Source organism: Amphiura filiformis, chromosome 5 (genome assembly GCF_039555335.1).
Source record: "Amphiura filiformis chromosome 5, Afil_fr2py, whole genome shotgun sequence".
NCBI classification, from domain to species: Eukaryota; Metazoa; Echinodermata; class Ophiuroidea; order Amphilepidida; family Amphiuridae; genus Amphiura; species Amphiura filiformis.
Window position 1 is genome coordinate 13,957,436 of NC_092632.1, and position 17,422 is coordinate 13,974,857.

General features: G+C 36.9%; 1 protein-coding gene across 1 annotated transcript; it reads right to left on the reverse strand.

Moving 5' to 3' along the window:
- Positions 1 to 124: 124 nt before the first annotated feature.
- On the reverse strand, positions 125 to 7,748 carry LOC140152679 (uncharacterized). The gene is made up of 2 exons (XM_072175133.1): positions 7,554 to 7,748; positions 125 to 2,921 (listed from the first exon to the last, which is right to left on the reverse strand). Exon 2 carries the CDS (start codon positions 2,917 to 2,919, stop codon positions 163 to 165), a length of 2,757 nt encoding a protein of 918 aa, XP_072031234.1. The 5' UTR covers positions 2,920 to 2,921; positions 7,554 to 7,748; the 3' UTR covers positions 125 to 162.
- Positions 7,749 to 17,422: the final 9,674 nt, after the last annotated feature.

The window sequence follows — 17,422 nt, forward strand, 5'->3', positions numbered from 1 at the left end:
CCGATGGTTGATGAAACGTCTAGAAAAGTAAGTTTTGACTGATCTTGATGTGATAAAATTTCCTGATGATAAGGTGTTATACTGTCTTATTTCACTGAACATTTTGGATCTTTTTTCATCAAATCAAGACATATAGTTCTTCTTAACACAATATACTACTGCTCATTCCAAATGAATTTCCACCTCTCTATTGATACACAGCCTTATTAATTTTTCTCTTTGAACATATTCAACATCTGGACATTGGCTTGAAGCCAGAGGAATGATATGGATATAATGAGGGTTGTCCGCTGGACATCCATAATGAGGAGCACGATGTGGACATTTCACTCCACAGACGTACGTCATTTCAGGAAAATCTCTTTCATGCAACTCCTTTAGGATATTACAAAGATATCGTAATAATGTTGCAGAGGAAGACTGTGGTAGGGTCTTGACTGCAACGTCAAGAAGATGTTGTTCTGGAGATGGATTGAAAGCTGTGATCAAATAGGTGATGTTGTTGGATAAGGTGAAGAGTCCTCCATGACGATAGATGTTTTCTTTCTTGTATTCAGATGTTTCCGAATCAGTGATGCATCTTGCCATCAACCGAGAAAGCACCGCGTGTGGTTCGTATTCACCAAAATCGATATAGAATCGCTGATCCCATTCTGTTCCCTGCGGTGAGACCGGGTAGCCATCTTGTAACAAGAAAGGTACCAAATATATTTGTGATTCTTCATTGCCATTCTGGTCTTCGACTTTGCATATGAGATCTTTACTCTCCAGCAACGCTAATATAAATTCAATGATGGTATCATCTACACCGGCCAACATTGACTTGATATGTTGACGATACAAGATACCATCTTCTCTTACCGATTTAGTCGTCGTCAATGTGTACATAGCATCAATCACCAGTTGTGGATCTAGACCAATGATTTGTTGACGTTCATTGTAAATAATTTCTCCGATGTCATGGAAGTATTTCAGAATGTTTCCGAGTTCGGAGAGTTCGATAGTCGGAAAAACTTTCTGAAGATCATCAAGATTTGTGATAAGTGCAGAATTTAGGGAAATGTTTTGCGCAATTTCTTTGCGTTTCTCACTGACATACATAAGAAACTGCCACCATCGAATCGGATGTTCTGTCTTCATCGAAGGCAGTTCCTTTGCAGCAAGCTTCACAGCGGTTTGCAGGCTCCTTACATCGTCAACATCTCGGCTCCGATTTGTATTGTTTACTGCAAAGAAGGGATTGCCTCCATTTTGTTTTATTCTGAAATTATATTTACGCTGATAACCACGAAGATTCTTTTCGAAGAAATCTTGAAGTTGTGCCACCTGCAGAGGGTTGACTTCATCTAAGTGCGTACCAACGAGAAATATTGGTCCTTTGGTATGAGTTAATATCGATTGTAGCCAGAATCTAATTCGTGTAAATGCGATATATCGATTCGAGTTTTCAGAAAACCATGTGAGGTTGAAAATCAAAAGACACACGGCATGTTTTGCAATGAATGTCTGATGAGTGTTATAGTAAAAGTATTGTCCTGCAAAATCCCAGAGGTTGAAGCTTTTGGACAGTTCAATGTCTTCGGTAACATGCTCTAAATTATCTTTCTTTCCGATGACTTGGTAGACGTCTTGAACTGGTTTGGGGTTAAATACAGCTTTGTACATTTCGAATGATTCTACCACTACAATCAAACTAATTGTGAGCAAACGACAGATGTAGAATTTGTTGGTCAATTCAAACGAATGCTGAAACAAGGCAATGTGTGTGTAATTGCTGATGACAGCAAGAATTAGAATTGATATCAAGCTGAAATATCGTAGCGGATGCAACATACTTAGCATGAAACGCAGCACTTGGCGACCCGGATATAAACCGACGTTAAGACCGATTGCGAAGAAAATTCCAAACACAAAACTATGGAATGACGTAGGGAAAATCTTGTAAACCTTGAAAACGATTATTGGCAAAGAGGTCAGCACCAACCACTTTTGAATGGTTGGATTCACCCATGTGTATTTCTTGTTTAAAAGGTTATTTAACCATAACAAACAGACATAACCCATAAATATTCCAAGTTGAGGAGCCAACTGTTGAACGTAAGAATCGTGAACGTCCTTGGAAACACATGATGGCATTGTATATTTATCTTCTTCGAACATTGTTTTAATTGGCGCAATTATGCACCAAATGACGGTGAAAACACAGAACAATTCACTAGTTATAAGAAACCCATAGCACACTCCAAAAAAGGAAATTGCAATGCAAATGTCGCTAGAAACATCGGTGTCGGTGGGGAGCAAGTCACACACGTTATCGCCGTAGTAGTACAAGAACATGTGACTAAGTGGAGCTGCTACAGTTCTGTTGAAAAATGTCAAATTTCCAGAAAGTAAATATGCGATTGAAGCAATGGGTATCAAGATCATAGTAGTAACTGATGGGCCAATCATTTGTTCAGCGGCGAAAAGAAGGAGACCAAGACTAGCAATACAAAGGGGCATCTTCAATTTCCTCACTCTTGTATTCACTTCGTCTTTTCGTTTTCTTAGTGACTTCCTGAAAAACCACGAAAGCTTGTCATTAAACTCTTCGGATGCATTATTTGTGTTTTTCTCTTGCCAACCCTTTGTATCGACGCTGCTGACGCTTGACATGTTGGTTTCTATTGCAAACGTTGATTCTATCTCTGGGTTGAATTGCCTTCCCAACAACTTATTGACCAAACTAGTTTTCCCAGCTCCACCGTCCCCAAGAAATTGTAGTTTACAAGTGGTTCCTGGTGCGGTTCCTGTCTCACGGGCTTCATGGTATATATCCAGTGTTTTTCTTTCTGTGTGATGATGGTCTTGATGGGAGATGTCGGTGTTAAATGTTTCTATCCATTTCCTTACAGCAGCGAGATAACTTGTCCGTTCCATTTCTGATAATGAAACAAGCAAAATATGTTATATTGAGCAAAACTGTTCGCACAAGGTATATTGAGCAAGAGTGTGCTCGCAAAGTATATTGAGCAAGACTGTTCTCACAAAGTATATTGGGCAAGACTGTTCTCACATGGTATATTGTGCAAGATTGTTCTCACAAAGCACATTGAGAAAGATTGTTCGCACAAAGTATATTGGGCAAGACTGTTCTCACAATGTATAATATTGTTCTCACTTAGCATGTTGAACAAAACTGTTCTCACAAGGCATATTGAGTAAGAGTGTCATCACAATATTGAGTAACACTGTTCTTACAAAGTGTTTATAACATGTTGCTAAATTTAACAAATATTCTTATATCCTAGCATGTTTACATTAAGTTGATAAATTATTAAATATCTAAATGAAAGATATTGACAACATATCAATTTGTACGCGCTCTTTAGCAAAGTCTATGACTTTGAATTTACAACCGTATGACAAAATAGGCGAAAATAGTAACTTTTTGCACAAGATTTGCAATTGAAAAAAAAATGGCGATTGTTCATTGAAATGAAGCTAGTGTATGGACAATATAAGTGTGCTCTTTCATTTAATGACATAAGATTTGAAACTTGTAAAGAACACTTGAGGTTTTGACTTTTAAAACCTACATCTTGGTCAAAAATTGTGCTTGAATAGGTCGTTTTCAACAGATTTTTACATTCGCGTTGCTGTAAACATTGAATTGTGTCATCTGTTGACGGAATGAAAAAAGTGTTTTTAGCGGAAAAAAACAATCACAGATGCCGTATTTTCCACTAGTCATCAGCTATATCTCACACAGCTCTTATGATGCTATGCACTCAACCGTGAAGTATAAACACAGACTGTATAGAGGCTAGACTCGCTGTGCTTGGAAAGATCTGTGTACTCAGGTGTATCGAGGTGGAAACTGTGCGTAGATGCATTTATAAGAGAATCGTTTTGTAGCCAAACCTTTTCATATGAACCAGAAAGCTAAAGATAGCTTGGGAGGACTGCTTGTTTCATACAAATCTATTGGAAAGCTACAGGGTATACCCCCATTTTTGTGATCCATGGCCACTGTCCCAAGATAATTCATGAAAGAATCAAACCTCCACAAGCTTGGCTGATTCTAGAATTACACTTATCAATATAGATCTATCAATTAAAAACCGCGAAATCTAATGTTTTAAAAATAATCCTGAATCAGAAGATAAAGTGAAAATCGATAGCACTATATAGGCACTATATTTTGAATCAAATATGAAATATTTAATATGATGACTACTTATTATCAGATATGGGTCTAAACAGGGTTCTTTCTTCATGTACAAAATATATTTTAAGTTTATTCCGAGTGCTTCTGCTTAATAGGTACATCCCTCCAATGGAGTATTATCGCACCAAAGAAACATGTTGGTGGGGAACTCAACGTGGTACCAAAAGGTTCATAAGGAAAGAGTGCTGTCCATGAGTGCGGTTTAATGAGTAAGATTAATGATAGACGAAGTTACTTTAAAGTAGCCAATGGAGAGGCTATGCTTGAATGCCTCAAATAAGGAGTGTTTGTAGGTATCCAGTCTAAAACGCAGGTGTTGGAGGCTGTGTCCTCTGGTGATGGTTACAAGAGGTATAGAGGGTATGCAAATACGACGTCACTCATAACAGAGTCATCCCCATTTAAATAAAATTCTGTCCTCCATAAGGTATCACGGGACGGGAAAATTCGAATGAATGATAGTACAATAAAACGTGTGATAGGTATGAATGGTTGTGGAATCGATCTAGAGACCTGTCCCTCCGTCATCTCAAGTTATGTTAGAATTGTCCTCCAGCATGGCTGCCATTTCAATTGTTATACCGTGTCGGTTGGTTCATTGCATATACTCTATATCGGTTGATTGGTGGTATTGATCATGTTGATGTTTAGAAGGTGGTGGTTTAGTTTAAACATCATAATCACTTGGCTCTCTCTCTCTCTAAGCTTCTCTACGTGTCTGGGTGAGATCCCAGTCTAATTGATTTTTCATCTCAGACACACTGCTGACATGGCTGAAGCGGTTGTAGTCAGACATGTTGAAGCGAACCGAACTGTGGCTTCAAGGCAATGTCTTGTGAATGAGATTTTGTCTTTTGAGATATGAGATCCAAAATTGGGCGGACATAATCGCTTGGTTCAATCTCAACAGATTAAGACGAGTAGCACGCGCTTGGCTCTTAATCTGTTGAGGACAGTGGTTGATCAGAGAAGTAGTTGCTTTCTTAGCTGCCAAGTTAATCTATGTACGCATACGACTCCATGAAACAGTGATGAAAGGCTACTCCTACTTAGCACATAAAGAGGATTTCAGTTGCTGGCCATAGATGGTATAAGTTGCTGGGAAAGGAGACTTCTTGCTTGTGATGGTTATAGTTTCACATTTGTCTGGATTGAATGACATAAGCTAACCACTTTCACACTGTTGTAAATTATCAAGGTCTTTCTAAAGATCATTCATTTGCACACATTCTAGTAGTTGAGGTTGCTGAGGCAGGCAAGTCGCGTCGTTTACGAAAAAAAGAAATAACAAGGGACCAGCACAGTTCCTTGCGTGTTTATTTTTGTGGGGAATCAATTCATGCGCAAACAATGGAAGAGGAAGGAGTGAAAGAAAGTGGATCAAATTAAGCAAGAGGGGGATGTAATTTGAGGTAAGTAATTGGGCGAATATGGATAAAACCCACTGTTTTCCTCTCATTATTAGGATTCAGAAAAAGTATAGTTTGACCTTTCTTTGACGTAAGGTTCTTGAGTTATTGGGGAGGGATCACTATTTATGCCGGGGGGTGGAGGATTTTCATATAATTTCGCAAAAAATTTCTCACCCACCCTCATATCGAAGGAAAAATTTCACGCCCCCCCCTTGAATCCTCCCTTTAGCTACGTTTTTTTACATGGCAAAATGTTCACTTAATTTAATATAATAATATAATAATAATGTGAATTTCTAATGCGCACATCTCCACCAAATCAATGGCACTCAAGGCGCGATACAATGATTATCTTACACTACATAATAAAAATTAATTTTCATTACAACTTAATCTACACATGAACAACAATCAATAGGTGAACAAAAATATATATTGTGATGCACATTAGTAGTTTTTAATGAACTTTTATTAAACTGTGCTAAAGATGTAATGTGGGTTGGCAGAGTATTCCAGAGACGTGGTGAAGCAATTGAAAAAGCCCTGTCCCCCCATGAATGTTTTGAACGGGGTTCGCAGAGAAGTGATTTGTCACTGGAACGGAGCATACGAGGAGGGTTATATGGTTGGAGGAGACATTTGGTATATTCTGGCGCAAGTTCATTTAGCGCTTTAAAAACAATGAACAACAATTTGTACACAATTCTGTAACCAACCGGCAGCCAATGTAACTCTCTTAAAACTGGAGTGATGTGAGATCTCTTTCTAGTTAAAGTGACCAAGCGCGCAGCAGTGCTCTGAATACGCTGTAGACGTGCAATCTGATCTCGAGGAAGGCCAAACAAGAGGGAGTTGCCCATATCAAGCCGGGAGGTTACAAAACTGTGAACAATTTGTTCAGTAGCATGAGGACTTTCTTATTCTACCAATGTTTCTGATATGGAATGACGCTGAACGTACAATACTTGATACATTAGAGTATTAAGAGACATTGACGAGTCCAAAATAACACCTAGATTACGTGCACTCAATGAAGGAGTGATGTCAGAATCTCCTATTGTAATATGTGAAACATTAACTTTAGCTGTTGTCGAGAACCAATTAAAACAAATTCAGTCTTTTCATCGTTCAATTTTAGAAAATTCTCCTTCATCCACTTACGGATCTCACAAATGCATGATTCGATACACTCAATGGTTTGATCAGCACATTCTGAAGGACATGTACAACTGCGTATCGTCAGCATATACATGATACTGTAATTTGTATTTGAGGATTATCTTATGAACTGGATAGGTATAAATGGTGAACCATTGGGGTCCAAGGACTGACCCTTGCGGGACTGCATAATCATGAACAACTGGAGTGGAGGAGTTCCAAACGCGAACATATTCTGGCCTGTTACTCAGATATGATTGACACCATGCAAGCGCACTACCTCGCAAGCCAATAAAATCACGAAGTCTGCTTAGCAAAATGTTGTGGTCCACGGTATCGAATGCCGCGCTTAAATCTAAAAGGATGAAAGCGGTCACGGGGGTCACGTTTCCCTCATCCATAGCAGCCAAAATATCATTTTCAACGCGCAATAGAGCGGTCTCAATGCTGTGTTTTGGCCTGTAAGCACTCTGAAACCCATCGGAAAGATTATTTTCATTATTGCCCCCCCCACCGGGATCCTAAGGCGGGCTACTGGACCCCACGCCATGAAACGCTCCGCTCTACGCTCACGCTCGTTTCGCTCTACTTTAAATGTTTAGAACCTCGTCCACCCTGGCCTGACTACGCCTGATGAAGTCCGATTCTCAACTGATAATGTTTTTTACAAAAAACTTAAGAAAAGGTATTGGTTGGCCACCGGAAGTCCTAATAGCTGTACAATGTGACTACGACGTGTTCCTTCTATAATCTGTGGTGTTAGATATTCTTACCTATTATGATTAACTCTCTTGCTACGTATTTAACCGATCTTTACCATGTCCGCAACTTTTCTGGCTCCGCAGTATTGGACGACCAGGTTGGAATAACACCGCTAACTCTTCAATAACATTAACCTAATATATTGCAGACACACCAACACATTAAAGTGTACTTAGCCTTCCCATTTCTGGAAACTTCTGTTACTCATGTATATATTAACCGATACCAGTCTGTCTATTCGTGCTCAGTCAGCTTTACTTATTGACAGTGGTATTTGCCCTTTCAATTGATTAAAAAGTGACAGAATAGGTCATACATGGTTAACTTGATTCAATGGGATTTGACTTTTTGCCCCGTTACCCAGGTAACGAGATATGGCAAACTGCAAACTGTTCTTTGGTTAAAATGTTTATTTAAACGGAACTATTTGAAACAAATTTGATTATAATCGGAGAATTTTGTGATTTTTTACCCATGTGGAAACCAAAATTTGACATTTTACCTTTATGCCTATAACTCAAGAACTGTACATCAAGAACTGTACATCGAAGAAAGGTCAAACTATACTTTTTCTGAATCCTAATGATGTGAGGAATACAATGGTTTTTATCCACATTCACCCAATTTTGAAATTTGAGCCCTGCCTTAGCGGTCATTTTTGTTTTTGACAATTAGCATTTTTCACTGCTCAGGAGGGTGACTATAGACGGTGTCAGGACGTTTCGCCCCACACCAGTACATACCACTACCAGTTCGCCCCAATACACGTACATACCGCGACCAGTTCGCCCCAATACACGTACATACCACGACAAGTTCGCCCCAATTGACTCACTGTGTAAACTGTAAAGTGCCGTGAATGCAGTGCATGCGGTCATATGGCCAATCAATACAACTTCCAATTGAGGGGCTCAATATAAAAACGACCTATCCCACATTTTGGTAAAAATAGAGGGCGCTGCTGAAAAATGTAAAGGTCACCAAAGGTCATTACTACAAACATGAATCATCATGAATGTAACTTGGTAAATTTGTTAAATCAGTGTTTTAAGATGTGAAATTGTTATGTATTGTACTGAAAATTCGCACACAAAAGTCCTATTTTCTCAAAATGACCCAAATGTGGGATAGGTCGTTTTTATATTGAGCCCCTCAATTGTTTGCATTTATATTCATGTATTATGGAATAATCAATACGACCTATTCATATAATAATAATTAATACGGTATAGTAAAAATTATAGTATTATTATTATTTTCTTATGATAACAATAAAAATAACTATCATTTTAATATTATTAATAGTACTAGTATATATTAATCATATCTTAATTATTATTATATTATTGAATCACTTTACATTGTGTTGTTTAATTTGTTTATTTACTGTAGGCCTATGTCTTTGTAAACAAATTTGACGGTGTTCTATGAATTTTATGCCATTAAAATGTATTTATGTATTTTATGAATTTGTCATGTTTTTACAATCCATTCACGTTCGTAACTAATACAATTTGTATTTTCAGTAGACAGTATGCAGTGCTGTTTTTAAATAAATGTTGAGTATTTGTAACAATTTGGCTGGTGATATATATAAACGTGTAATGCTATGAATTTGTTTAGAAACCCATGTGATTCAGCCCCGAGATTCAGTTGAGCTGACTATGTTTATGTTATGAAAACATTTTATTTTTGATCATGTACTTTTCCATCCATATGGGTTTTTGTTACTTATCTATTTTATCGAGTATGTTTTTACGACCCCGAGAATTACGGGCCGTGTTTTGAAATGTGAGGTAGGCCTATATTGGGAGGCACGCGAAGAAGAAAAAGTTGGGATTTTGTTTGCAAAACTGATTAAAGCCCAGTAGGCCTATTAATACGATTTCGGTCAAATTTTAATTTGGTTATCCTTTGGCAAAATATTATTAGTAACGAGCTCCTTTACCCACATCCAAAGACCCGTCCTTCTTTTTTTCACGCAAAAGGCAAATTTTTGCTCCCAAGACCATTTTGTGGGAAAAGTCCTATATGTTCAGATCTGCAGGCAGCCAAAAGATTTAATGGTGTCTTGCAGTGCATGCAGCATGCGTTTGAACGTACATTGATTTCTGACGTTGTAGGCATACTAAACCTTTTAAAAACAACTATTTTTATACACCCCTCCACCCCAAGTTACACAACGCACACCTTCATGTTCATGAACAGTATTGAACAGAATAAAAGAATTGAGCGCGGAATTGGAAAATGTTACTTTTGCGCGCATAAATCCGAATGTGTTTTCTTTCCGCTATAATTCGAAATGGAAAATATTTCCCATTTAATTCTTTTACAACATAATAATTATAGGCTAAAGCTGTATGCTTTTTAGCAACGGTTTTTAGCTTGTCCTAAATTGGAAAGAATTAATCAAGCTAATTACCGATATGATTGGGAATTTTGTAACAGCTCTAGAGGCGAGAGATTGCATCCGGGCTTAAACGCTTAATTTGGTGGATGGAATTTTTCTTGACTTTAGTGCTGCTTTTGATAGAGTAGATCATACAATTTTGTTGCAAAAGCTTCATTGCTATGGTATCAGGAATAATGTGCTTAACTGGATTCAAAGTTTTCTTTCTGGTAGAAAGCAGAGAGTTATATTTGGCGGAGCTAAATCTGATTGGTCTTCAGTCACATCGGGAGTTCCTCAAGGTTCTGTTTTGGGGCCCATCTTGTTTCTGTTATTTGTAAATGACATTAATGAAAACCTGTCCTCTCCCTTATTTCAATTTGCTGATGACCATACACTTGTGCGCTCTATTAGAACTTTTGAGGATCAAGTTGCTCTGCAGAAAGATCTTGACAGAATTCACAGGTGGACCATTGAGAATAGTCTCCCCCTTAATGCTTCTAAGTGTGCTGTTGTTCATTTTTCGAGGTCTAGGGCTTGTAGTCTTTTTACATACAAGTTAGGTGGTATTCCAATTAAGGTTGTTGATGAGTATAAACTGCTTGGTGTTGTTTTCAATTCTTCCTTATCGTTCTCTTCACATGTTGATAATATCTGTAAAAAGGTTTCTCGTCTAACTGGTTTTGTCATCAGAACTTCTCGCCATATGCACTTCAGTGCTCTTCTGCATCTATTTAAAGCATTGATACTCCCTCATCTTACATACTGTGCTGTTATTTGGAATCCTTGTCAGACTGGCCTGCTTGATAGGTTAGATAAGAGTCAGAGAAAGATTTCTAAAGTTTTGATGTATAGGAAGAGGTGTCCTTCTGATCTTTCATATGAGTCTAGATTAGATGAATTTAGATTACTTAAAACGTGCGACTTATTTGATTTGTTGAGGTTGATCTTCTGCTTTAAATTGATTAATGGAATTGGTCCTTCTTCTTCTTTTTGCCAATTTTTTCAAGCCTTCTAAGGTTAAGGAGTTTAGGTATCTCCACTGTAGTTCTCATACCAATGCCTTTTTCTTTTCTTTTTTTGTTTCCTTTCCACGTTTGTGGAATGAACTTCCCGATGATATCCGCTCTGCGCCCTCCCTTACCTTGTTTAAGGCCATGTGTAAAGAACATTTTATGATGTAATTATATTTTTCATATATGCATGTTTACTTATCTAATTTTTCCCCCTTCATTGCCATTTATGTTTTAAAATCTCTTGTGAGTAAACATTTTGGTTTAAGTTTGGGAAATTTAGTTTTATTTTTAAATTTGGAGCCCACTCTATGGCAATAACTTTGTTCACATAATTATGTGTATTTTTTGCTGCCTGTATCTTGTGTACTATTGATACATCCTGTGTGCATAAGTTATATGTCTTAGAGTGTTTCACTCTTTTTTTCTGCAAATGTTTTTGCTTTAATGTGTATCTGGTATTTATTACTATTATCATTATATTATTATTATTATTATATGTACATTATAATCAGGAAAGAAGAACACATTGTGTTTGGACTGTTTAGTCTATTTCTTCTTTCCTGGATTGTCATTTAAATTGCTTTTAATGTTTTTACATGTTTGTAATTTATGACAATTGAAATAAATATTATTATTATTATTAAAAGCGCTTTACAGATCTTTCTAGCCCTGCGGGGCCTATATAAAATAAACTCACTTGGAGTGTTTAGTCGTCGTATGGGAGTCGCCGGCCTCGGGCCTGCCGGCCCTGCGGCCTTGATGTTTTTAAGTGTTAATTTATATTTTTAGTCTGCTAACGCAGACATGTTTTATAAAAGACAGTGAAATGTTCAATTGGTTGAGTAAAAGAATATTTTGGAACTTTGGAAGAAATTTGAAATATCTGCAAGATTTCGAATGAAAATACTTTTTAGAGCCTGAAAATAAGGTGGAGACATTGGTTGGTTTATTTAAATAAAGACAGCTTTGTATGCATGTTTGAAGTAATACTGCTAAGTTTCGAAAGATATAAGTGGTATTAGCTTTCTTCAACATGACCAAATAAAGCTATACTACTATTTTAAATTCAAAAGATAAAAGTGGTATATTTCGGAAAACACGTATACTTTCCTTAGACATGTTTAAGAAAGTAGTGTTTTTGATACATATAATATATGTATCATATATGATTCGTTTTTATAGGTTTCACAAGGTGAAACATATTTTGGATATTTTCTTTGATAATGTTACCCCTTTGTGGTTCTGATTTTGGAATTGGAAGCAGGTTCCGTCCAGGGTCCGTTATCTTATTAATTTGAGGTCGTATGGGAGTCGCCGGCCTCGGGCCTGCCGGCCCTGCGGCCTTGATGTTTTTAAGTGTTAATTTATATTTTTAGTCTGCTAACGCAGACATGTTTTATAAAAGACAGTGAAATGTTCAATTGGTTGAGTGAAAGAATATTTTGGAACTTTGGAAGAAATTTGAAATATCTGCAAGATTTCGAATGAAAATACTTTTTAGAGCCTGAAAATAAGGTGGAGACATTGGTTGGTTTATTTAAATAAAGACAGCTTTGTATTCATGTTTGAAGTAATACTGCTAAGTTTCGAAAGATATAAGTGGTATTAGCTTTCTTCAACATGACCAAATAAAGCTATACTACTATTTTAAATTCAAAAGATAAAAGTGGTATATTTCGGAAAACACGTATACTTTCCTTAGACATGTTTAAGAAAGTAGTGTTTTTGATACATATAATATATGTATCATATATGATTCGTTTTTTATAGGTTTCACAAGGTGAAACATATTTTGGATATTTTCTTTGATAATGTTACCCCTTTGTGGTTCTGATTTTGGAATTGGAAGCAGGTTCCGTCCAGGGTCCGTTATCTTATTAATTTATTAAAGTGGCAGCAAATATCCGCCGCTTACACGCGGTGCAAAAAGCGGGCAAAAGTCAGTGCACAGCCCGGGTGCACAGCACGGAACTCACAAAACATCTCAAAGCTGCTGCTGGCGTTTGTTTTGCTAGTTGTACGCAAAATTGCCAAATATATTTTTTTTCAGTCCTTTTAATAGTTTCATTATGTCAAAGAAGATCTTCTCTGATTTAATATGTTTATAGGACTGCAAGTTTTGAAAGTTTTGAACATCTCAAACTTATTTTAACTGAGTTTGAGTCGGTAAAATAAAAATACACAAAACTCGCAAGAGTAAGAGTTTTTGTTGTTTTTATTTTCTTTTATATAATGTTTTGTTTTGCCATAGGCCTATATTATATAAATTATTACACTGGCGATTTATAAGTAATTTACATCATGTTTAACACTACTAGTACTATGCACGCTACGGCAACGTTATACACGGTGAGTCAATTGGGGCGAACTGGTCGTGGTATGTACGTGTATTGGGGCGAACTGGTCGTGGTATGTAATGTGTATTGGGTGAACTTTTTTGGGGCGAATAGGTTTTGGGGTGAGACGTCTCGCATTCCTATAGACACCCTATGCACGATTTGATATTCAGACGATAAATCTTTGGATACCGGGGTAGAAAATGATGAATATCTCCCGTAATTGATTTAGTCTAAAGAATCCAGATTTGGTTCCTTGCACTTGAATATATATGTTCAACGGATATGATAGTCGTTAGCTAGCGTCTTGAGAAAGAAGCTTGCGTCTTGAACTCAAAAATACAAAAATATTCTGATTTTATATGTGCTGAACTATAGCGCAGCGTATAGGCTACCTGCACTCACTCGTGGACATGTGGTGGAGGCAGTCTAAAAGCAGATGATCCATGGCGTATACATGATCACTCACACACAGAGAGGTCAATTACCAGGCTATTGTCAGTAGCCTTAGTCCGATATCCCTCGGCTCATTATGCGTCTCAAAACTATTAAACAGGTCGGAACAAAATGGCCATGCGTGGCTGTGGATTCAACCTACCATGGTGATTTCCGCCATGAAGATATCGGGTGGATGACACTGTGCCCTAGCAAGCAAAAATATTTGTGTTAGATACTCTCATCTCGGGCAACACGGACGGCTCCTTCAGTGTGTACAGATCAATATCTGAACTTTGCGAGTCACCCAGCACTTGAGCATCAATTAGGAGTTAATTAGGGTTTATCCGAAAAACGTAAAAAATGGACCACGTAAAGAAATCGCTTGCCACTTGTGGTTACACCAAGTGATGAGTGTGGAGTCTTCGCACAGTGTCATCGCCCCGTTATCTTCAATTCTTCATGGCAGAAATCGTTATTAAAATATTACGGTACAGGTTTTAGTAGCAGTTGAAAGCATTTTTCGTGAATGTTTCGAACCAACATTTTTCAAACGTGTTAGAAATGCTGAATGTCAAATGTTCTAAAACTTTTTCCTAACTTTCTAATAACCCGACATTTTCACGTTGTAAAAACCTTTCTAAGAATATTATTAAAATATTAGGGCACAAGTTTTAGTGAATGTTTCAAACCAACATTTTTTAAACGTGTTAGAATATTATTAAAATATTTGGGCACAAGTTTTCGTGAATGTTTCAAATCAACATTTTTTAAACGTGTTAGAAATGTTGACTGCCAAATGTTTTAAATCGTTTTACTTTATAAAGTTGTAAAACCTTTTCTAGGAATACTATAACAACATTAAGGCAAAGGTTTTTGAAACATTTCAAAGCATTTTTCGTAAATGTTTCGATGCAACATTTTTCTAATGTTGTAGATATGTTGAATGCCTAATGTTTTGAAACGTTTTCCTAACTGTCTAATAACCCGACATTTTCACGTTATAAATGCTTTTTTAAGAATATTATTACAATATAAGGGCATAGGTTTTGGTAGCGTTTGAAAGCATTTTTCGTGAATGTTTCGAACTAACATTTTTCAAACGTGTTATAAATGTTGAATGCCAAAGGTTTTAAAACGTTTTCCTAACTTTCTAATAACCCGACATTTTCATGTTGTAAAAACTTCTGAAAATATTATTAAAACATTAGGGCAAAGGTTTTTGTAGCGTTTGAAAGCATTTTTCGTGAATGTTTCGAACCAACATTTTTCAAACGTGTTAGAAATGTTGATTGTGTTGTGACGATAATTCAGTCAATAATTGATTATTGATCATAGGGCAGAAAGCCATGAATAACCATTCATCAAGTGAACGTTTTGATATCCAATTCTGTACATCAATTGCACTGAGTGAACCAAGGATTTGTTTCTCCGTTAATAAATTCGTCACTCCTTGCTAACCTTGCGACTGATGCAGGTCTACTCAACTTTGATTCATGATGGATAGTTAGACTGGTAACATGATGACGATTCTAATGTCATCATGTCTTGCACGTGATTCATATTAAATTATACTACTTATGTGATGTAAATCTGGTAAGATTTTATATTAATTCATACATACATATTATTTTGATCAGTTTATCTAATAATGTAATTTCCTAATAAATTCTATGATACGTAATTTCTGTTTCATCTTGTTCATTTAGAGATTGTCATTCCCGTTTCCGTTCATTCCCTCATCCCTTGGGACTCCAAATCTGGTACCTTTGTTATATTATTATCATTGATTTGAGATACATGCAGTAATTCTTTAAAATTGAATAGGGCGCGTGGTACTTGAACAATTTTCTGAGCGCTTGACTGATTGTCTGTTGAATGAAACATTGGTTCATCGTCCTATGGACTTAGAATATTTTTGCAGTCATTTATTTTTGTAATCCTTTACTGTTTGGACTTTGAAAATTTTCCGTAGCGAAATATTTGTTTCATTCTTTACTGTCTGGACTTAGAAAATTTTTGATTTTAATTTTCAAATCGTTACGCGTCTGTTATTTTCATTGATCATACAATGTTCAAACGGGAAATTCTCTGCGTATGTTGTGAGTAATATATTATAAACAATGTTATATTGTATGTGATCCGATGATCACCGTGTATTATTTTATGTTATATGATACGATGATCGTGTATATTTTTTTATTATGAATGATGATGATGCAGTGATACCGGTAGTATTGTAGAGTATTCAAACATGTCTTTCAAATATGACATGCGTGGTTTTAGTCTCAAATATTCAGGGGGTCCTAAGGATGATCTTGATACTTTTATTCGCAAATTCAATAATTATGCGCAGTTGAGAGATTATACTGATGATAAATCCCTCTTGGCTTTAAATGCAGTTATTGATGGTCACGCTAGTGTTTATTTGGAAAGAATTGAGGAGTCTGACAAAAACAATGTTGATAAGATCCACAAGTTACTCAAGGATCACTTTGAAGGTCAATCATGGTTATGGGGCATTGAGTCGCAATTGTTAACCCGTCGTCAACATGTGTCCGAATCTCTTGATGACTATGCCTCTGATATTATGTTGTGGGGTAGACAGGCAAAGAAGACAGACGCTGAGCTTATGTCAATTTTTATTCGTAATTTATTGCCAAAGGTGCGGGCTTTTGTATTCTCGAAACAGCCCGATTCGTTCACGGCTGCCCTTGAAGCAGCGAGACTTGCCATTTCAGTAGAGCGCACGGCAAAAGAGCCTGCAAATGAGTCTCTTATTTCACATCATGACAAAGCTAAACAGTCGCCTGTCTCCTCTGTTGATCCTACGACTTCGGCCTTGGACAAAATTACTGATTTGGTGGCAAATATTTCTTCAAGATTGGAAAATGTAGAGAAAAATATAAATACCACTCCAAATCCCAGTAGAAATTCTAGGCCTACTAGGTCAATTGTATGTTTCCGTTGTGGCTATACAGGTCACAAATGGAGGAATTGTTATGCACGTAAAGGCATAGACGGTAAACAGTTAAACTAACATCCCCCTTTGCCAAGTTTGAAGGGAAATATGTTGGGAAACATGCAAGTGGGGAAGATAGAAATTCTTCTCAACATGAACGTAAATCAGGAGTAAAACAAAGATGTGAAAATGCGCGCTCAGTCCGCCCACCTTCACAAAGTCCAGAACGATCGCGAATACAATCAAAATCTTCCAGGCATGACCGCAAGATCGATATCAAATTATCTGAGTGGAATCATGCGATCTCAGCGTCTATTCAAAACAGATCAGTTCAATGTCTGGTAGATACTGGTGCGTCAATAAATTTAATTGATTATGATTGGCTTATTGCAAATTTGCCTATGGGTTCTTACAAAATGGAACAATCGCGTATAAGTCTAGCTCGAGCAGCAAACGGTAGTGATATGCATATTGCTGGTTTTGTAACCCTTCCATTGTCAATAGATGGTAGTAGTTTTGTCACACCTTTGAATGTTGCTCATAACGTTTCTGAGACTGTTAGTTTGGGATCCATGTTTTTAAGGAAGCACGGTGCTGTGATTAATTGTGCGACAGACACGCTTACTCTAAACAAAAAGAGCCAAATTCGTGTTCTTGAAAAACAAGAAATTCCTCCGCACACTCAATCAATTGTTCGCGCCAAACTTTCCAATAAATTGCCAGTAAATTCTATAGGCCTTTG

Bases quoted from the DNA above. Each gene is read 5' to 3' on its own strand.
- LOC140152679 (XM_072175133.1), bottom strand. From the start codon at position 2,919: ATGGAACGGACAAGTTATCTCGCTGCTGTAAGGAAATGGATAGAAACA.